Source organism: Protopterus annectens, chromosome 10.part0 (genome assembly GCF_019279795.1).
Source record: "Protopterus annectens isolate FY-2018-M chromosome 10.part0, PAN1.0, whole genome shotgun sequence".
Taxonomy (NCBI): Eukaryota; Metazoa; Chordata; order Ceratodontiformes; family Protopteridae; genus Protopterus; species Protopterus annectens.
The window spans coordinates 973,391,897-973,415,822 of NC_056744.1; the positions used below are offsets into that span (position 1 = coordinate 973,391,897).

The window sequence follows — 23,926 nt, forward strand, 5'->3', positions numbered from 1 at the left end:
ATAGAAGCCATGAGAAACCCCAACCGTGTACTTATTCCAACCTAGTTGTCTGTTATACTTTTAAAGGCAGAATCAGAACCATGAATAAACTCCAGTTTTGTGCTGCATATTTTTTGATATTTGCTGTAGTTCAGGTAATTTCTAGATAAACAAAACTAGTTTTCAGAGTGATTGCAAGATACTTTCTGTCCGCTGTCATTTTGTATGGTTTAATAAGTATAACAATTGTAAAATGCTGATTGTTTTTGAGATTCTTTCTTTTCTTTTGTCTTTTCATAATAAATTGACCTCACTTTTTGTGTGTTGTGGGAATGGATGACTTTCTTTACTTGGGAGTTGCAAGTGATTAATGTTGATGTTATTAATATTTTTGCTTCCCAACAATGTAATTATTATTAAAAAAGTGTCATGTTAAACCTTGACTGTTATTTATATTAAAAAAAAGAACTGGTCAGTCCATACTGCTATCATCCCCTCACTGCTCAAACTATTTCTCTGGTAAAAGTCTTTTTAGATTTATTGTCAGTGCCTATCATGTAGTTGCAAGCCACCTATGACAATGAAAACTTTTTTTGCCCCCCCCCCCCAAAAAGTTCATTTTTATCTGCTGCATCTCTGTCCAGCTTCCTTCTTTGGATGTACACCCCCACATATCCTCACTTATTCACCACTTAATCATCATACTAAAAAGTGGTCTTCAGTTTTATATTATAAGCTGAGGAATGTGTATTATATATTGTGTTGTTTCTTAGTATAATGGAATAAACATTTCAACATGGCATTTATGAAATAACTTCATGAGCTACATAATTGTTATCTATAGTTGTGTCACAAAAAGGTGGTTTTGTACTGCAACTGCAAAATTACTCTACAAGATGGAATGGGAACTTTATAAACTGTCTTTCGGCTATTCCTGGTTAGGGGTCGCCACAGCGGAACTCCAGTACGCTAATGATTAGCAGTGAATTTTTACAGTGTTGAGTTGCCAGCCCGGCATCCAACCTTCAAAGAAGGCACACACACGCTCACACATACCTGCATGCCTTTAAATTCAGTCAACTATGGGGAGGACATGCAGACTCCACATAGAAGGCTCTCCAGTTGAGAATCGAACTGGAGAATCTCTTGCTGTGAGGTGACAATGCTAACTGCTGCAACACCATGGCCAGTGGAATGGGAACTGTATAATGACTCTAATAATACCCACACTGCATTGATATTTCCTGTTTACTTTTTGTGGTTTTCTACTAATACATAGTACATGGCCTGGCTGCAGTCAATATGCACAAAAAAATACAATGTACTGTTCTTCTGGCACCATAACACTGTTTCTGCTGATGTTCCATATTACCTGCATTGCGGACTACTGTTGTTGTGCAGCAGTATATGTTGGGGGATGGGTGTGCAAGGTATAGACAGAAACAAATACCATCCTTAACAGAGTGGTGAAGTGTGTGTGTTTTTGTTGTATTTCTCTGCTTTTGATTATTACATTTTTTGTACTTCACATGTTCAGCACAGAAGTCCTATGTGCCTCCAAAATAATTCTCATGTTGTTGCATTATTTATTTAATAAAACAAACCACACTAAATAAGCACTTTTATCTCTCGTGGAGACTTCATCAGATAAAATACATTTTCAACGACCCTCATTTATATTAAAATACTTAACCAGTAATTGAATGACGTGTTCACCAAGCAATTAATTTTTTAAAGGTCCACAACCTAATTCTCTAAAAGTACCTATATATATTGTTTAAAAATATTAACTGGACGGGGTAGGTTGGGGTAATAAATATCCCCCCTTTTGGGTAGTGATTTTGAAAGTAAAAATAGTAAGGAAGGTGACAACAAATTTGAGAAAGCCTTAGTACTTGACTATAGTGGATATTTTCAGGAGATTAGAAAGGTAGTGGAAAAGAACTGGAGTATTTTTAAGGTTAACAAGGAAGTCACTCAGTTAATAGGACCAGAGCCTGTGTTTGCATACAAAACTGGCAGGAATTTCAAACAAATTTTAGAAAATGGAGCAAGAAGGATAGGGTCTCTAACAAAGGCACAAGGCTATGTGGTAGTTGTGCATATTGTAGTTTTATTCACCAGGAAAAAACATTAATATTTATAATGTTTTTCACACCAAGGTGTCATTTGTGAAAGAGAACTGTGGTTCTAATAAACTGGTTTATTTAGCAAAATGTGACAGCTGCCCGGGGTTCTATATAGAGAAGACGGAGCGAGCTTTAAAATCCAGGATCTATGAACATCGTTATGAGATCAGGAAGAAAAAGGAAGTCAATGCATTGTATAGGCATTCACTGGTGTGTCCCAACTTTGTAAAGTTTAGGTTTGGAATATTAGAAAAGATCAATATTAACCCAACGGGAGGTGATTGGCAAAGATTATTGTTAAAAAGGGAGATAACATGACAGTTGCAATTAAATGCAACCTCCCCCCATGGGCCCAATGACCAGGTATCCCTTAAACCGATATTATGTGAAAAGGTAGACCTAGTGAATTAACACCTTAAGTTCAAAACCCTGTCCAGTTAATGTTTTTAAACACTATATCATAGGTACTTTTAGAGAATTAGGTTGTGGACCTTTAGAAAATTAATTGCTTGTTGAATATGTCATTCAATTATTGGTTAAGTATTTTAATATAAATGAGAGTCGTTGAAATTGTATTTTATCTGATGAAGTCTCCACGAGAGATGAAAGCGCTTATTTAGTGTGGCTTGCTTTATTAAATTATATATATATTTTTTATCTACACTGAGTCCGGTCAACATTTGTTGTTTTTTGAGTTATTGTGCATAATTTTGGCCATTTTCGCTTGGTTTCTGCATTATTTATTTACTCTGTTTGCTAAGCAGGAAAGTAAACTGGGCACAGACTCTTCAGCCAAAGGCAGGCAGTACTCAATATTTTGGAGACTGCATAAGATTTATAAAATTTCATGTATTGTAAACACCATTTAAGGTATAAAATAATTTAAATAATTACAGGGCAACAAGATGTATGTAGCCGCAGTAGTAGGGCGGTAGCGTTGTTACCTCACAGCAAGAGGTTCTCCTGTTCGATTCTCGGCGTGGCTTGGGAGTGCCTTCTGTGTAGAGTCTGCATGTCCTCTCCCCGGTTGGGTAGCGTTTGAAAGACATGCGTGTTTAAATGGGCGCGCCTTCGTTGAAGGATGGGTGTCGAGCTGGCACCGGCGTTTCGTAAAAATCTACTGACAATCATTAGCGGACCGGAGTTCTGCTGTGGCGACCCCTTACCGGGAAAAAGCCGATAAGACAAACAAACAAACAGGGCAGCGAGATGTATTTATTTATTTATATGTATGTATTTAATGAGAAATTCAGTGTAGTTAGTACAAGTACCATGCAATGCATTTAACAGTTATTTAAAATTTAGTGTAAAATCTATATTCATTTTCAGAATACAATGACAAATAGCTGAAAAAAGGAGTATTCAAATAAGGTGCAAGTAATACAATGAGTGCCATACCTCTCAACCTCTTAGAGCAAGAAATCTGGACAAAGCCATAAATAAAAGTGGGACAAAGGCCCAAAAAATTTGGACAGTTTTTAAGTATTGGTCTTACAAACTTAGAAAGTTGATATAATAACAGGTTTTGCATTAGCATGAATTTTCTGAAGGGTATGAAGTCTGAAACTCAAATATCTGTCATTATTTTCTAATTTAAATCTTTAATGATTTGCCACTAATTTGACAGAAAGCCACAATTTAGAATAGAGACCAAAAATATGAGGCAAAAATCTGGACGTTCTATGAAAATCTGCACAGTTGAGAGGTATGGTGAGTGCATCTGTATTGCTTAATGAAAACTGAGTAATAAGTACAGTTCACCGAGAAGAAAATGAGAATTAACGTTCTATTACACACAGATTCAAGTAATATGTAATATTAATTAAATATAAACACAAACAGTTAGTTCAGCAGCACCGAGTCCAATACAGATGTAATAGCACAGGGAATAGTCAATTTACAGCAAGGATGTTTTTAGGTCTAATAATAACTGTGGCAGACTCATATGGGTACTCTTTCAAGTATTGTCTCTAAAAAAGTTGCACTCTGCTTGTAAAGTAATATGAACAGGAAAGCTAGTCTGAAATGCAGTGTAATCACAAATGGTTTGAGTAGCTGCCAACACAACATTCCGAAGTGATAGCTCACAAATAGAAATGGCTTTGTTCAAATTTCTGTCTGTAACTTAGGGCTGTTGGACTAATTGGGTTGCATTTTCTTATAAATGTAAGGATAAGGAGCTCTGTAGTCTAGTAAGTGAATGTCTGCGTTGGCAGCAGTAGTTTTTATCCAGAGTTTTCTGTGCAATGTCAGTGCTTAGTAGGAAGTGACTCTTGTAACTCTATCCGCTAGATCAGAAGAAAATGATAAATTTTATTTCATTTGTTGTCTGATAATAACAGCAATAAGAAGTGCATATCCAAGTTTAGCATTCGCCACACACAAGACTCGTATGTGAGAAAAATGGTTGCTTTCCAGGTAGTTATTAGGTGACTGGTTAATTTTCTATAGATCCATTGGGCAGGCAACATGAAAAGAGAAATGAAGTCAAACCATACTTCAGTTTATTTAAAGTTAGTTGTTGGGGAGAGATGACATACAGAAGGATCAGAAACTGTCAGTTAGGAAACTAAGAAGGCACTGAGGAATTCCAAACAACATACTTTGGACTTTGGATTTGTCTTATAACACACCTTTTCCAGAGATGTACAGCATCATTTTGAATGCCTTTTCTGAGAAATAGCCACAGATTTTCCTGACATAAGAAGAACAAGATTAGCAACAAAGAAACTTTGTACAGTTTAAAGGGAAGGTCATAATGTAAACACAAAGAGCAGGGTTCCGTTGAGTCAGAGCAAAGTATATGTTTCCACTATCTGAAAATTATGTGGTATGGATACTGATATGGGTGATCGTTTTTCACAGTTTCAAAATCATTTTAACCAACATTCACAAAACCTTAGTTTATCCAACATCGTAAACAGACTTTATTGTTATTTTTATTTTATTTTATTTTTTTTGCTTCTCCACTGGACCTGCTGATGGCTCCTCTATATTTATTAAATTGGCCCACTCATTGCACTGGGGCTAGACCCAGGCATTCTCATTCTAGGTGAGAGTCCTATGGCCATACCTTTCAACTGTCCAGATTTTTGCAGAATATCCAGATTTTTGCTTCATATTTTTGGTCTATATCTCATAAAATTGTGGTTTTCTTGCAAAACATTGGAAAATCATTGATAATTGAAGTCAGAAGATAATGACAGGCATTTCAGTTTCAGACTTTATATCCTTTAGAAAACCCATACTAATGCAAAACCTGTTGTTCTATCAACTTTCTAACTTTGTAAGAGCAATGTTTAAACTGTGTCCCTAATTTTGGTCCTTTGTCCCCCTATTATTTATGACTTTGTCCAGATTTCTTGATCTAGGAAGATGTGAGGTATGCCTATGGCCAGTTTGTTTAATAAGCCCATTTGTTTCCCCTATAGCAAGAAAAGGGTGTTAGGGAACTGACCAGCTTCCAGGTCTGATTGAGAGTCCTACCCCCTTCCTTATCTCCACCTACCCTGTGGTGTCTCTTTCAAGCTCTGATTAGCTGTGAAATACGTTTCATGTTTATGAAGAAAAGCATATAGCAGCATTCCTTTGCTTGTACTAGAGTATATAAATCTTATTTGTGTGCATATCTTTTTGTTTTTGATGTCTTGCTGGAAATCAAACCAGCCCTTGTTACCCAACTCCATTGTTTATTACCCCAACAAATGACACCCCTAGTACCCACATTCATTTGTTTTGGTGTGGGGGGGGAGTCAGGTGGCAGATGTGGTGCCATCATTCTTTCTTTAGGGAGCACAGGACTTAACCATTCCCACTGAGCATGCCCTGTAAAATGCTCAGGGTTCAATATGCAATGGGCCATTTCAAAAAGGTGCATAACTAGGAGCAAAAGGGGCACCCATCGATGTGCCCTGTATTTGTTTATATAAATTCCCATTAAATTGAAATATGTTATTCTGTAAACACATCAAAATCATAATATAACAGTATAAAGGCTAACAACATCCAGTACCAAGAAATACATATCATTTTCCCATTTTATGTTACTGATTTTATCCAAAAATTCAAACACATCCTTTACATAAGATTGTAATTTAACAACTGTTGGTAACAAAAACTCATGTAAAAAACATGCTAAATTATGTAAAAAACTTCCACTAACCGAAACAATAGGTCGTCCAGGGGGCTCCATTAAATCTTTATGTATTTTAGGAAGACAATAAAAGCATGACAATCTTGGATTTTTTATAAAAAATTTCTGCTGTACATCTTTCTGAGAAAAATAATGTAGTCTATACCCTTTATGTATCAAATCATTATAATCCTTTTGTGCTTGTTCATATTCTACCATATCTATTTTTTTATATACTTGCTCATCATTTAAATGTTTGTAACACATTGTCAAATATTGCATATAATTTAATACAACTAATTTACCACCCTTATCTGATGGCTTAAATATTAATTCCATCTTCCGACTTAATTTATTTAAACATTCCCATTCTTTTTTATCCATATTATATCTCACATCATTTTTGTGTTTCAAATAAATGTAAAATTCTTTCTCTAAATTATAAGTGAGTGAGACATTACATTTTTTTATGCTATCATTTCTTTGAGGAGGCATAAAATCACTTTTCACATTAATTGCCTCAGTATTTAATTTACAATAAGCATTTATACCTTCATGAGAATGACATGAATAAAAACTATCATCTGAACTAATGGAATTATCACTCACATCCTCTAACGTAACATCTTCAGATACACTCCAACTATAGTAATCTAATAAATTCAATTTGCGACTGAAACAAAAAACATCTCCCCTTAATTCATATAATCTGGGTAGAACAGTCGGAACAAACTTTAGTCCTCTATCAAGGGCACCAATATCACAATCCGATAGTTCATACCCAGATAAATTTATAACATACTTATAGTCAGTAGATACAACGTTACAAAATTCATTCCCATTTACCCCGTTTAGAAGTCCGTTGGTATGTGTTTTGTTGTTTATAATGTCCCTGACCGTTCCAGCTTCTTTTACGCCCCTGTTGTCCCCCACAAAAAAGTATTCAGATAGTTACTATTCTCCGCTTGGGGTAAACCAGGAAAATCTTTGACATCCGTTTCATATTCAGTAAAAGACGCACCGCTTTCCCCCGATGTAAAAGTGCGGCTGTCCTTGTTGTCATTCTGCTTCTTTCATTCGAAATGCACGTGCTGTCTCTTAGCTTTAGGATTGGTTGCTACCAAAAATGCATGCTTATTTTCGTAATCACGTAGATCACGAAGTAATTTAGTTTTCTTCCTATCAATCAAGTCTTTTTCATACGTTAACAATTGGTCATTAATCTTGATAAGAAAATGTTGTAATTCATCATGAGACAGTTTATTCAAAATATCCTTACAAGCATTTTTAATATCTTCACTTAGCTTTTGTTTTTTAAGTAAATCTCTTTCAACCAGAATGTGAACCCATTCTAGGCTGCAACGATGAGCAGCCGCAGTCCACCTCTCATGAAAAGACTTTTCTTCTGCCGCAGTCAAATCAAATGGGGTGGAAGGGTTCTTAACAGTGCGAAGTCCCCGAGGGATAATTTCAAGTGCCACATACCTTTGTAAACTCTGTAAATTCAGGAACACTGAAGTCTCTTTAAATAATAACTTCTCAACTTTCAAATACATATCACGAACTTCTGGACTGATAACAATATCCGTTTTTTTACCAATTTTAGAAAACGGATTATGTTGCCATATTTTCCTCTCCTGTTCCCACTTAGTAAGAACAGAAGTGCTGGCTTCAGCAGAGCTACCATTGTCATTTCTACCTTGTAACAATAATGTAGTAGATGAGCCATTCGCTCCATTCGCTCCATTAACAGTCACCAAAATATTATCCATAGATTTTTGTGTAATTGAAGTCAGAAGATAATGACAGGCATTTCAGTTTCAGACTTTATATCCTTTAGAAAACCCATACTAATGCAAAACCTGTTGTTCTATCAACTTTCTAACTTTGTAAGAGCAATGTTTAAACTGTGTCCCTAATTTTTGTCCTTTGTCCCCTTATTATTTATGACTTTGTCCAGATTTCTTGATCTAGGAAGATGTGAGGTATGCCTATGGCCAGTTTGTTTAATAAGCCCATTTGTTTCCCCTATAGCAAGAAAAGGGTGTTAGGGAACTGACCAGCTTCCAGGTCTGATTGAGAGTCCTACCCCCTTCCTTATCTCCACCTACCCTGTGGTGTCTCTTTCAAGCACAGATTAGCTGTGAAATATGTTTCATGTTTATGAAGAAAAGCATATATCAGCATTCCTTTGCTTGTACTAGAGTATATAAATCTTATTTGTGTGCATATCTTTTTGTTTTTGATGTCTTGCTGGAAATCAAACCAGCCCTTGTTACCCAACTCCATTGTTTATTACCCCAACAGATGACAACCCTAGTACCCACATTCATTTGTTTTGGTGGTGGGGGGGGGGGTCAGGTGGCAGATGTGGTGCCATCATTCTTTCTTTAGGGAGCACAGGACTTAACCATTCCCACTGAGCATGCCCTGTAAAATGCTCAGGGTTCAATATGCAATGGGCCATTTCAAAAAGGTGTGTCACTCATTAACATATGTGAAGTAACTCTTCATGAAGTCCTGCTCCCCAAAAGTGAATGCTCCCATATGCTGTCCAGTCTGCTCCAAGGATTCTAAAACTGGAAAAGTGAGAAAAGTACTCAGTCATGTGCATTTGTCCTCCCAGTGTGAGAGAGAAGAGCAGGCTTTTATCTCATCACTCTTGGCCTTCATTTCACCACTCCCTTCAGCTTCTGGGTCACCATTAAAATCACGGCCATCTGGGTAATAAAGCTTTATTCCTGTATGCCAATGGAGCAAGCACTCCTAAACTAAATGTAGTTGGCCAATGTGAGTAAAACAGTGTTTGTATGAGAACTGTTCTGAAAGCCATGGTGGGAATTTAAAAGAAATCATATTTATTAACAGTTCGTAGAATCAATTCTTCAAATATTTTGGTCGGTGTAATTAGCTTTGGGATGAATGTTGGAGCCACAAGAATTTTGGTGGTTGATATTTGGACAGGGGAAGAATTAATACATAATCTCTTAGATCTGAGGTTTTTACCTCTATGGAGATGGAGTTTGTATCTTGAAGTCAGGGGGCTAATTGTTCGAGGTTTGACTGTCTTAAGAAAAGAAGGATACAGGACATTGTGAGGGGCAACAACTTTACCTGGAAGGGTTAGTATAAGCTTATGAATCTGGATACAACGAAAAAAGGCCAATGTTCACAAAAGTGAAACAAATTAAAAAAAGGCAAAATTCAGATGCCAAATTCTTCTCTCAACAAATTTAATGAGCAAAATCAGATACAAAATTCTTCTCTCTAATGCCTTGGCCACACTTGCCTTTAACAGAGTATAACAAACTCCCACAATCTACCTCCCATATATACTAATACACACCCATCTATACAATTAACTAATTAAATAAAACATTTCATAATAAAAGTCCATGATGAAAATATACAATACTTATATAAAACTTTTCCACACACATTCTAAATTGAGCCCAATAGGACTCATTGTATTAAATTTCATAATCATGAATGCTTCCTTTTTTCTTAAAATATATTTAATTTGATAATCACTCATGAATACATTATTTCTTACATTTTCTAATACCGTAACTAGTAGCCTCTCAGGGCTACCATTATGATACTTATTAAAATGTGTTGCAATGGGGCTAGTTTGTCTATTATTTTTAATATCCCTTAAATGTTCCTTTATTCTACATGAAAATTGTCTCTTAGTCTCCCCAATATAAAACTTATCGCAAGGGCATTTAAGACCATAAATAACCCTTTCAGTTCCACAATTAAAAAAAACATTAGTTTGAAAATTAATACCATTAATCTTAACAAATTCTCTGACAATATATTTACAAATACTACATTTCCCACAAGACAATGTACCCTGTGTATCTACAGACTTCACCAACCTAACATTTGGCATATAAAATTTACTATGAACTATAAAATATTTTATATTTCTACCCCTTCTAAAGGAAAAACACAATTTTTTGTTCCGTAAAAAATCTATTTCCCTTCTAACCATTCTCCAACTATGTTTAACCTCTTCAAGAACCTTATCAGACAATATTGAATAAGTAGTGGTAAAATAAATTCCCTTATTATTATTATTCTCCTTTTTATATCCACTACCCCCAAAGTTATATCTAGTGGTCCTATTATCCAATACTTTATCCAAACTATTCTTTAAATCTATTGCACAATACCCTCTTTCATGAAATTTGTTAAAACTCTCAGATAATTCCCTTTTTCTAACATTTACATCATTACATAACCTTTTAACACATACAAATTCAGTATACGGTATAGATTTCATTGTATGCGGGGGATGATGGCTATTACCATGCAAAATAGCCTTAGTTCCTGTAAATTTCCTATGTATATTAGTAACAATATAGGAACCAACCTTTCCTTTTAAGACTACATCTAAATAATGTACCTCAGTTCCTAGTTGTAAACCATCAAATTTTACCCCTACATTATTATTCTGTATTTCATTAATAAATTCATAAATATCATCTTGTCCCCCTTTACAAATAAATATTAAATCATGAATGTAATGAAAATATCTAAAAACATATTTCAAAAAGAACTGATTAGTATATATATATATATATATACAAACTCTCAAAATAACCCATAAATATATTTGCATGACTGGGAGCAAAAGAGGCACCCATCGATGTGCCCTGTGTTTGTTTATATAAATTCCCATTAAATTGAAATATGTTATTCTGTAAACACATCAAAATCAAATCTGTAACATATTCGGTAACTGGATTAACACCTAAATAATGTTTAATTGCCTGTATACCATCAAAATGATTTATAACAGTATAAAGGCTAGCAACATCCAGTACCAAGAAATACATATAATTTTCCCATTTTATGTTACTGATTTTATCCAAAAATTCAAACACATCCCTTACATAAGATTGTAATTTAACAACTGTTGGTAACAAAAACTCATGTAAAAAACATGCTAAATTATGTAAAAAACTTCCACTAACCGAAACAATAGGTCGTCCAGGGGGATCCATTAAATCTTTATGTATTTTAGGAAGACAATAAAAGCATGACAATCTTGGATTTTTTATAAAAAATTTCTGCTGTACATCTTTCTGAGAAAAATAATGTAGTCTATACCCTTTATGTATCAAATCATTATAATCCTTTTGTGCTTGTTCATATTCTACCATATCTATTTTTTTATATACTTGCTCATCATTTAAATGTTTGTAACACATTGTCAAATATTGACAGCAAGAGGTTCTCTGGTTCGATCCTCGGCTGGGGTGCGAGTCTGCATGTCCTCCCTGTGGTCGGGTTTCTCCTCCGGTGCTCCGGTTTCCTCCCACATCCCAAAGACATGCTGCAGGTGGATTGGACACTCTAAATTGGCCCTAGGTGTGCGTGTGAGTGTGCCTTCTGTGGAAGGTTGGGCGCCGGGCTGGCAACTCGACGACGTAACAAAACTCCAATCAATCAATGCGGACAAGGGTGATCCGGCTGTGGCGACCCTAAAAAAAAAGCCGAAAGAAGAAGAAGAAGAAGAAGAAGAAGAACACATTGTCAAATATTGCATATAATTTAATACAACTAATTTACCACCCTTATCTGATGGCTTAAATATTAATTCCATCTTCCGACTTAATTTATTTAAACATTCCCATTCTTTTTTATCCATATTATATCTCACATCATTTTTGTGTTTCAAATAAATGTAAAATTCTTTCTCTACATTATAAGTGAGTGAGACATTAAATTTTTTTATGCTATCATTTCTTTGAGGAGGCATAAAATCACTTTTCACATTAATTGCCTCAGTATTTAATTTACAATAAGCATTTATACCTTCATGAGAATGACATGAATAAAAACTATCATCTGAACTAATGGAATTATCACTCACATCCTCTAACGTAACGTCTTCAGATACACTCCAACTATAGTAATCCAATAAATTCAATTTGCGACTGAAACAAAAAACATCTCCCCTTAATTCATATAATCTGGGTAGAACAGTCGGAACAAACTTTAGTCCTCTATCAAGGACACCAATATCACAATCCGATAGTTCATACCCAGATAAATTTATAACATACTTACAGTCAGTAGATACAACGTTACAAAATTCAGCCCCATTTACCCTGTTTAGAAGTCCGTTGGTATGTGTTTTGTTGTTTATAATGTCCCTGACCGTTCCAGCTTCTTTTACACCCCTGTTGTTCCCCACAAAAAGTATTGAGATAGTTACTATTCTCCGCTTGGGGTAAACCAGGAAAGTCTTTGACATCCGTTTCATATTCAGTAAAAGACGCACCGCTTTCCCCCGATGTAAAAGTCAGGCTGTCCTTGTTGTCATTCTGCTTCTTTCATTCGAAATGCACGTGCTGTCTCTTAGCTTTAGGATTGGTTGCTACCAAAAATGCACGCTTATTTTCGTAATCACGTAGATCACGAAGTAATTTAGTTTTCTTCCTATCAATGAAGTCTTTTTCATACGTTAACAATTGTTCATTAATCTTGATAAGAAAATGTTGTAATTCATCATGAGACAGTTTATTCGAAATATCCTTACAAGCATTTTTAATATCTTCACTTAGCTTTTGTTTTTTAAGTAAATCTCTTTCAACCAGAATGTGAACCCATTCTAGGCTGCAACGATGAGCAGCCGCAATCCACCTCTCATGAAAAGACTTTTCTTCTGCCACAGTCAAATCAAACGGGGTGGAAGGGTTCTTAACAGTGCAAAGTCCCCGAGGGATAATTTCAAGTTCCTCATACCTTTGTAAACTCTGTAAATTCAGGAACACTGAAGTCTCTTTAAATAATAACTTCTCAACTTTCAAATACATATCACGAACTTCTGGACTGATAACAATATCCGTTTTTTTACCAATTTTAGAAAACGGATTATGTTGCCATATTTTCCTCTCCTGTTCCCACTTAGTAAGAACAGAAGTGCTGGCTTCAGCAGAGCTACCATTGTCATTTCTACCTTGTAACAATGATGTAGTAGATGAGCCATTCTCTCCATTAACAGTCACCAAAAAATTATCCATAGATTTTTGTGTAATTGAAGTCAGAAGATAATGACAGGCATTTCAGTTTCAGACTTTATATCCTTTAGAAAACCCATACTAATGCAAAACCTGTTGTTCTATCAACTTTCTAACTTTGTAAGAGCAATATTTAAACTGTGTCCCTAATTTTGGTCCTTTGTCCCCCTATTATTTATGACTTTGTCCAGATTTCTTGATCTAGGAAGATGTGAGGTATGCCTATGTTCAGTTTGTTTAATAAGCCCATTTGTTTCCCCCTATAGCAAGAAAAGGGTCTTAGGGAACTGACCAGCTTCCAGGTCTGATTGAGAGTCCTACCCCCTTCCTTATCTCCACCTACCCTGTGGTGTCTCTTTCAAGCTCTGATTAGCTGTGAAATACGTTTCACGTTTATGAAGAAAAGCATATAGCAGCATTCCTTTGCTTGTACTAGAGTATATAAATCTTATTTGTGTGCATATCTTTTTGTTTTTGATGTGTTGCTGGAAATCAAACCAGCCCTTGTTACCCAACTCCATTGTTTATTACCCCAACAGATGACACCCCTAGAACCCACATTCATTTGTTTTGGTGGTGGGGGGTCAGGTGGCAGATGTGGTGCCATCATTCTTTCTTTAGGGAGCACAGGACTTAACCATTCCCACTGAGCATGCCCTGTAAAATGCTCAGGGTTCAATATGCAATGGTCCATTTCAAAAAGGTGTGTCACTCATTAACATACGTGAAGTAAATCTTCATGAAGTCCTGCTCCCCAAAAGTGAATGCTCCCATATGCTGTCCAGTCTGCTCCAAGGATTCTAAAACTGGAAAGGTGAGAAAAGTACCCAGTCATGTGCATTTGTCCTCCCAGTGTGAGAGAGAAGAGCAGGCTTTTATCTCATCACTCTTGGCCTTCATTTCACCACTCCCTTCAGCTCCTGGGTCACCATTAAAATTACGGTCATCTGGGTAATAAAGCTTTATTCCTGTATGCCAATGGAGCAAGCACTCCTAAACTAAATGTAGTTGGCCAATGTGAGTAAAACAGTGTTTGTATGAGAACTGTTCTGAAAGCCATGGTGGGAATTTAAAAGAAATCATATTTATTAAAAGTTCGTAGAATCAATTCTTCAAATATTTTGGTCAGTGTAATTAGCTTTGGGATGAATGTTGGAGCCACAAGAATTTTGGTGGTTGCTATTTGGACAGGGGAAGAATTAATACATAATCTCTTAGATCTGAGGTTATTACCTCTATGGAGATGGAGTTTGTATCTTGAAGTCAGGGGGCTAATTGTTCGAGGTTTGACTGTCTTAAGAAAAGAAGGATACAGGACATTGTGAGGGGCAGCAACTTTACCTGGAAGGGTTAGTATAAGTTTATGAATCTGGATACAACGAAAAAAGGCCAATGTTCACAAAAGTGAAACGAATTAAAAAAAGGCAAAATTCAGATGCCAGATTCTTCTCTCAACAAATTTAATGAGCAAAATCAGATACAAAATTCTTCTCTCTAGCGCCTCGGCCACACTTGCCTTTAACAGAGTATAACAAACTCCAACAATCTACCTCCCATATATACTAATACACTCCCATCTATACAATTAACTAATTAAATAAAACATTTCATAATAAAAGTCCATGATGTCAAATTAGGCGCAAGTTTTGTGAGGGCTAAACTAACATGAAATGTATGATTTGATGTCAGTCTTCTTATAGCCAGTTGAGGCATGTGTCCCCTAAAAGGGTAGAGTTTAGTGAGGTCAGACTATGCTTAAGCAGAGGAAATGGGTAGCAAAGAGTGACATCTATTAATAATAGCCAGGGGATGTATAGAGGTGCCATAACGTATGTGAGTACACACCGTGATTTAGATAATTAGACATTTGGTTTTGTTGTCAGTCCTAGAATTAAATTTAGTAAGGGCTATATATTACAGGTATGTATTTACCAGTAAGTTAGCACTGCTTCTTGACTTCCAACCAGATGTAACACAGCTGTACATGTTATGAAATGTAAATAGGATACAGTGAATATGATTAGAAAGGGCTTAAGCCTGGTTTTGCAGAAAGCAAATATGTCTGAGAACCCCAAAGTCAACCAGACTTCATCATTATTAATGAGGCTCCATGGGCTCAGGTGAGTGATTGTTTTTAATCTTCCTTTGAAACACAGCATGTGATGCAAACACTGCTAAACAGCACCTCTGCACGTTAGGGATTATTTTCTTCTGGTATTTCAATGAGAAAAACACATTTAAAAAATCTGTTTTTGATACACTGATATCACTGACTAAAACCAATAAACTTTAACCTTAGTGGTTCCAGTGTAGGTTTGGAAACTGAGAGAACTAGGGCTGTAAGAATGAAATGAGAGTCCATGACTTCTCAGTGTTTCTACAAAGTGACCTTTGCCTGGCTTCTTTGTTTGTATTCTTAAGTCTTCAGCACTAGCTGCTTGGGGATATAGGAACTAAGCAGACAGGATGTCAGGATATGCTAGAGGGATGATAAAAATGTTGCTAGGACCAGCAGTTGGATGGGGTGTGAAACCTCCAATAAAGCGATAGGGTTATGGCTGTGAAAAAAAGTGAAGTGGCTGGGTACGACCAATATGTCTATGTCTGACCTTTATGGTAAAGTTGCTTTCAGGGTTCATGAAAATGATTTTTCAATGTTTTTAATCTTATCTTTGCAACACGGCATGTGGTGCAAAAACTGCTAAACAACACCTCTGTCTATTAGGGAGCATTTTCTTCTGCTATTTCAATGGAAAAACACTTTAAAAAGTCTGTTTTCCATACACTGACATCACTGACTAAAACCAGTAAACTTTAACCTTAGTGGTAACAGTGTATTTAAAATGTGCGAAGGTGCCCCATTAAAGTCTATAAGTGTAACATGTTACCCTAAGGTAACATCATAGTAAGATGTAATAAAAAAATTATCTGAAGTCTGTAAATAATACCACATTATCGCTTTACTGGAGAATTTTTACTTGGAAGTTTTTAAATAGAAGATTTTTAACACCACATAAAATAGCCTTGATTTATAATAAAGAGAAAATAAAATGTCAGAGGTGTGATGAGGAACTAGATGTAAACTGGCTTCATATGATTATAGAATGTAAAATTATTATCGTTTTGGATAGAGTTCAAACATTTTTCTGAAGCGTTGCAGTCAGGCAATTCCAACATTACAGATTCTTTAAACTTATTTAATGTGCCAAGTCCAGATTCCATACCAAAACACAAGTGCCTCTCCTATGGTCCATTCTTGCAATTGCCAGGAAGGTTATCACAATAAATTGGAAAACTAAAAATATCTTCTCTTTTACTGATTTTATCTGGCTTGCAAAAAAATGTATGTAACGAAGAATTACAAACGGTTTGTAATAGAATATCAAACATTATGCATACATATTTATCTTGGCAAAAGCTTAAAGATCTTTTAGAAAAGTTTTAATGGTTTTATATAAGGTTAAAGTTTGTTATGGATTCTGTATATAGTTATATGTGTTCTTTTTTAGTTGATTGTTATGATTTGTTGATTTCATTGTGTGATTTTTTTACTGATTTAAAATGAAATAAAACATTTATTAAAAAAGTACTAAACTTACTTGGCCATGGTTTATTAAAAGGTTTAAGATCTTTTTATCAAAAAATAGCCAAATAAATAAGTACAGGCAAGTGGAAAAATGCATCACAGCACTTGACTCTTCAAATGCCTTGATGTATGTAGTTGTTGTTGTGTCTTTCGGCTTTTCCCGGTTAGGGGTCGCCACAGCGGAACTCTGGTCCGCTAATGATTGGCAGTTGATTTTTACGTACTGAGTTGCCATCCCTGATGCACAACCTTCAACGAAGGAACACCCATTCATGCATGTCTCCATGCAGAAGATACTCTAGTTGAGAGATGAACCGGACAGCATCTTACTGTGAGGCGACAACGCTACCGCAGCACCACAGTAAGATAGTAATATCGGAAAATCACTTTAAAAGGAGTAGAGCAGAGTAAGCTTATGAAATCTGATCTTGTTTGGAACACAAGACACTGTTCAGCTAGTCTAAGGGTTTATTTCCTGCACAAAAAACAATCACTGGTCAAGTCATACTGTTATCGACCCCTCAGACATCTGATCTACCTTCCCTATTATTATGAATACAAGATGCAGTACAGGCACTCTAGGGTTTCAGTACTGTGCACTTCTCTATTTGAATGAGACTTACCACCACCAGAAGTGCATGTTAGAAGAATAACCACAACGAAAAGTTGATCCAAATGGTACCGTTTACATATGATTGCCAGGAGAGCCTCTTCTAGCAGAGCAGTCGACAACCAGCAGTGTTGTTAGGGGAATCAACGGTGTTACAAGTTCCTCTATAAGGTGCTCCAGTGATTTGTAAACACCTCTTGGAAAAACACTTGATTTGTAAATTCATGTGGTCTTTGTCGCTCTAGTAACCTCACTTATGAAAAGTTAGTAAACACAAATGAATGTGACCCCTCTTTTGACATGAAAGAGCAGGCAGTAACTGAGCAGGCAAGTAAATTATTGTATTACAGCAACAATGAATTTATGATATTCAAGCACAAAGAAGTTGCATGATTGTCAAGAAACATAATGTAGGGTAAGAAACTGAGCAACACTGAAGTGTACCACATGAAAACAGAAGACTGGGGGCGGACAGACTAGAGCAAAAATAGCAGTAACCAAGAGAGAGAGAGATGTTAGTAGTATGTTTTTGTGTCAGTAAGTTGTTTTGCAATGATGGAATTCAGGGTTTGTTAGTAAGCTGTGATTGAAGCTACTCTGCAGGATTGATGGTTACTTCCTTCATTCAGGTCAGAAAGACAGAGAAACAGGAACAAAGGAATAAAAAGAAAAGAAGGTAGCTGGCGCTGGTTCTTCTTCTCCTTCTCTCTCTTTTTTTTTTGCAATATTACTCTTATGCATAAGGTGTTATGACCCTTCTCTGAGGTTCAAAATGATAATATGAAATGAATGCTGTAGCATGCACTGACAACTGCTTCCAGGTTAATGAGGCTGCTGTACGAGGCAGGAAAATGTATTTCAGCTAACGATTGTCACTTGAGACCTTCACTTAATTAGATTGAGAGTCTCTCTTTGTCTCTGTCTTTCTTTTGATAAGTAATTTTACTTGGAATAATACAACAAATGTATTAATCCCCAGACACAGAGCATGCTGATAAACCACAAGGGCCCCACCCAAGCTGCAGAAAGAAATGTTTGTAAAGACAATATGTGGTGATAGCATCAATAACTGTTTGTTTTTATATAGGTGTCTGAGTTCTCAAACAGTCAGTGGGGTCATGACCCAGAAGATGGAAGAAACCCCTCTACCATCTGCTGTAAAGTTAAGAGGACAGAAGCCCAAGACTGCCAAAAAGAAAAAAGCCCCTCCTCAAAGAGATGATGTGTCACATTTGGTACGTAGTCCAGAAAACAAAAATGCTACCATAATGTGTGGAAGCCCTACAACCTCTCCACAACACTCAAGCCAGACCATTTCAAGTTGGCAAGCAAAGGTAAAGGCACTCAAAGAAAATACACTAGCTACACAGTTATGCCCCGGAGAAAGGATATCTGCAAGTACGAACAGGCAGCCAATGAACACTTTTTCCATAAAACAGTCATCAGAAGATGTGGAGGTGAAGCCAGAAGATCAGCTCTCTACTTACCCGACAGATAAATATTTGAATGGTGTGGAGGAGGAGACAGAACGGAAGCATATTTTGTATCCTGAATCTCAATGCCCACTGCGAAGCCCTTGTGAACCCACAGACTCTAAAAATGCAACCACACAGAATAGACAGTGTAGTGCAGAAAAACTTTTTAAAAATAAAGGAGGTACTTTGGGAGCATTCGGGTCCCCCAAGTCTGGCCAAAGAATAACAGGAAGCCTGCAGTCTTTAGATAATATTTTGAGGGACCCTCCACACAATGAATGCTACAGAACTCCTGTTTCTGGAAGGCAGAAGACTACAGAAAGGTTTGCAAAACAAGACCTGAAAATGGGACTCTCGAGGGCTGAAAGCTTGGAGAGCCTGGGTTACAGTGACAGTGCTTCCACTGGTAACCAGTCAAGAATGCTGTGGGGAGCTGATAGCTGGAACAGTATTGGAACTAGTAATGCTTCAAGTCTGTTGTCATTAGCAGAAAGGATTGAAATGAATAAAACCCTCCTCAAACAGATGCTAAGTGTTACGGGTCCAAAACACACTGAAGATGAACGACTGTCTCATGAAAGCAGTAGCAGTAGCAAAAAGGACATTCTTTCAGTGCCAGACCACACTGGGAAGGGTAAGTTATCCATATGTATAGTAAATAACTATTTTACATTCTGTTATTTATTATTAGTGTGTGAAGAAAGAGAGACGTTTCATAGAAGTGTTTGTTTTAAAATACACATTTTGATTGCTTGCTTCAGATGCTTCCTCATTGTCTTGCCAGAATGTTTATTCCGTGTCCCAACTCATTTTTTTGAGTTATTACTGGTAGGCCAGAATGTGGAGGGAAAAATCTGGCTACAAATTGTTTTCATGCATACTATTTGATTGCATGCAAGAGTACATCGAACACAGAGATCCAGAAATGAAGCTCCGTAATTTATATCATTAGGCACTAACCTTGAAGCAACACATTTTACTTAGTTTTCCAACAATGCTTTTAAGACTGGCAGCTTTTCAGCACTGTGTTTAGTTCCTTGTGCTGTCAGTCTTAGAATATTGTATAATTGTTTGCCAAAGCTGTGCCTTCTACTGTAATAATAGACTTATCACCTCTAGCTATTTTCTCTATTTTGTTTTCTTAGATGTGATCTGTTATTTTAAATAGTGTAAAACAGCATGGTAAGCTTGATGAGCAATAGCTTTCAAGAAAGAGCAGTAAGATCCATGAAGAAAGTCACTTTGGGTCTTTGTTCATACCAGTATTACACTTTTACTAAATGTCCACCACTCTGCAGGTAGCATATGAAAAAATGGATTCAGCAGTGCATATGAAAAGAAAAATACATTTAGAGGTCACACTGCTTAGGCCTCTGCCAATGAAAATTAGCTTCTTTTTATTAAAATATGCATGTAGTCCGTTTATGAATACTGAAGTTTTGTATATAAAGTCATAGTACCTTGGGGGAGCACCTGAATTTGATGTTTATACTGATGGTGTTTGGTAAACACATTGACTGATGCTGATCATTTCATTGTCCACTGCAGTAGTGATAACTTTTTGGGAATTTTGCTGCAGAAGGACCCGACTTTGACCTAACTTCCAGAACTTTGCACCCTTTACCCTCCTGGCCAAGTATACACCCTCTCACAGCACAACAGTGGTATAAGATGGACTTCTGTCTGTGTCATCTTCATTTTTTCACTGCTGTAGTACTTTGGGGCATCAAGTGTATGTGTCAGAAGTTAAAGTTTCTAGGTGTGTTTTGTATAGGAAGCAGATCCTACACAAATACTTCCACATATAGTTGTTATTCTGTTTGGGGCCTAAGTACAACAACCTGAACTGTCCTCACTATGCTGGCTTCCACAAGTAAGACCATTAAGCAGAGAGCCAAAACTGTCAAGATTATTTGATACTGAGAAGGTTGTGTTCTTTGACCAAGGTTGCCATGGCATTTGCCAAACCTACAGTGGATGCCGCACAAAAATGAAGGACATAGAAGCATTCTTCCAAGAAGAATATAAGGAGGAGGAAGATGCACAGTCAGATGCAGAAGACCTTTCTAAGCCTGAGGGTATCAGATTCAGGTGATGCTTTCATAGCCTTCAACCCTGACATCTGTGGATTTTTCCAGGGTCTTGTGTTACCTCTCAAGAAGCTGCCACATGCTCAGATGACGACACCTCCTCCTGGGCTGAAATCATCCGGTTGATAGGATAGCTCTCTGCAGGCATCTAATTCCTGTGATCCTATCATGATTTTCAAGTGAAGGGTGATGTCCTGTTGGTGCTGTTGAATGAGGGTATCCCAGGTTCTAATACTAGGGTCATCAGCATCCCTCCACATGTGGAGACCAGCAGGAGGTCACTCGAAAACCATGCCCCAGAGATCCAGGCAATGGACTTCCATCTTGCCTCAGTATGAGCAGGGTGGTCCTTCAGCCTTTCTTTATTTCCATGCTCTCTTTCAGGATGTAATGAAGTTAGCTCAGGATTTTGTTCACTTCCTTAAGAATTTGCAGCTATCTTCAGATCAGAGGTCAGTGTTGGGACCCTAGTTATAAGGGAGGTACGGAGACACTTCCCCTGAGGAATCAGATTATCTGACTCATAGGCAGGTGATATGCCATATGTGGAACATGTATGATCTTACCCTCCCAGATATAAGTCAGCCACTAATGACAACTTATCCTCTGCATTCCTCACCTTAGAGGATTTCTTATTTGGTGATACCCTCAACAAAATAAATGCTCAATTCAAATATAAGTCTAAGGAGTTCCTATATGCCCAGTATAAATGCAGGGACCTCCTGGTGTTAACTGAGCCAAAACCCTTAGCAATACCTCTGGTGATATAAGCCTTGGCACACGCATTCAGTAGTTTATCTTTAGAGCTAAACTTGAACTAGGCCACTTTTACAGGGTCGTGGATTTATTCACTTATTTATTTTTATTTTAGTTTGAATTTGTTGTTTGAGTTTGTTAACTGGAGTAGAACACTGATCCAACTGGACTTATTTTGGTCACAGCCCAGGGGTAAACACAATACATAGATGACATTATCTACAAACTAAAAGACAAAATACACAATACATACATGTAGTGTGTACAAAGTGTATATCACCCTGACATCTGAGCTCAGAGTTGTCTTGAGGGTATAAAGACAATAGATACAAGACATTATGTATAGAGTGACTGACAAAACAGAATACATACACGAATTATGTGCAGAGTGGAAATGAGAGTTAGCATGTTGAGAATCACAAGGAAAGGTAGAGTCAGAGCAACCTGTGTAGAGGGAAGTAGGGTAGGGAGAGGTGCAGTTATATGACCACAGAAAAAGAGGGCAGTTCCATTTTCCTAAAGTTTTATAATGTGCTTTTAGCTCTGGTAATGGGTTAAGAGGAATAATCTTTAAGGAAAGAAGGGTGAGATTCATACACTTTAGGACCAAGGACTGAGAAAGCATGGTTTGTTCACCGAAGTCTAGCTTGGGGGCTTTGGAGGAGAGGACTGAGTGGTTAAGATTTCTAAGGTTGTATGTTGGTGCATATCTGAATTTTCTGGAGAAAAGTAGGGGGAAGGTCTCATTCTTGATATGTTTAAACAGCTGAGAGGCAAGTAGAAAGTCAGCTGATTGTTTCTTAGGTAATCAATTAGCTTTTAAATTCCTACAAACACATCTACACCTTATCTACTGATACCAGCAAGAGGTCTTTTAGGAATCCAACCAAGAACACACTTCTCAATGACAGGGAATGTAAAATTCTGGACTGCTTTGGGAAAAACGTTTACACCGCTGTCACCGTGGCATTCAGGGTCTTTTATTGCCAGCCTCTCATATTGAAATAGCAGGGGACACTCCTATCTCAGTTAAAGGACAAGGCTAAGGAGATACCAGGCAAACCCTGAGGCATTCAGTGCTACAATTAAGTACTCTGTCAAATATGGCAAGAGCTTCATAGTCAGTGTACTACCACCTCACCAGACCATGATAAAACTCAAATTGTCAATGCAGCACTTAAAAAGGAATTGCTTTTTATCCCTCTGCAGAACAGGTGTTTAAATAGTTAGAGAAGGACAAGACTAGGCTGTTAGTGAAACAGTTATTTCAAAACTATACCCCGATCTGTAGCAGTAACCATCCTACAAAAACGTCCTCATCTTCCTGGAGTCAGGGCAAAGGAAAACAGCTTAAAGGGAGAAGAACCCATTATAAGAAAAATGGTGAGACTAAAAAGGGAAGCCTGGAGGTACTCAGGACAGAGATCATGGAGGGAACAACTCTCTCTCAAAAGAGTTCATCCCTATCCAACTCCCCAAACTCTACCTTAACCCTCCATTGCCTTTAACACACCTGCCCCTCTCCCAAACCCACCAAAAAAAAAAAATGAGAGGCTGGATGAACCTCTGTCTAAATGAATGGGAAAAAAAATCTTAGCCCAGTGGTACAGATTACATTTTATTAAAACAGTTCTCAGGAATCCCTGCAGTGTTCCAGTCCATTTTATCATGCCTGCCTTGGGAACTCCCAGTCTATAGCAAATTGCCTGTAAGATAGTTCCACAAAAGGGTCCTGCACCTAAGGCTTCCTGCGGAAATGCCTTCACCACCACAAAATCATAATTATGTCATAGAAAAGCTAAATTTTCTTCCCTTTGAACTGGCTGGTTATGCTTCCCTTAAGTACCTATCCTAGAATACTGTGTTTTGTAGGCCAACACTTCTGCCAGGAGAACTTCAGAACTCTGGGTCCCTTTTTTTAGAACTTTTTCTAGCCTTCCACAAGGACAGAATCACTCTTCATACTACCCCTTCTTTCATGCCTAAAGTAGTGACTGAAGTATCCTTCATTCCACCAACAGAAAAGGATCTTGCATTCTCTGCTTGTGCATAGGTGCCAGAGATGTTATTTGGACATAATTAAAAAATGAAAACAGATTAATTATTTGTGTCCTTTGCACAAGGCAGGGAGGGCA

General features: G+C 37.1%; 1 protein-coding gene across 2 annotated transcripts in view; it reads left to right on the forward strand.

The window, feature by feature from the left end:
* KIAA1614 (KIAA1614 ortholog) overlaps window positions 1-23,926 on the forward strand; it is an 873,679-nt gene that overhangs the window by 42,188 nt on the left and 807,565 nt on the right. For both annotated transcript variants that reach the window (XM_044085741.1, XM_044085742.1), the window contains exon 2: window positions 18,558-19,579. In XM_044085741.1, coding sequence (XP_043941676.1) covers window positions 18,558-19,579 — 1,022 coding nt within the window. The remainder of the gene's footprint in view (window positions 1-18,557; window positions 19,580-23,926) is intronic.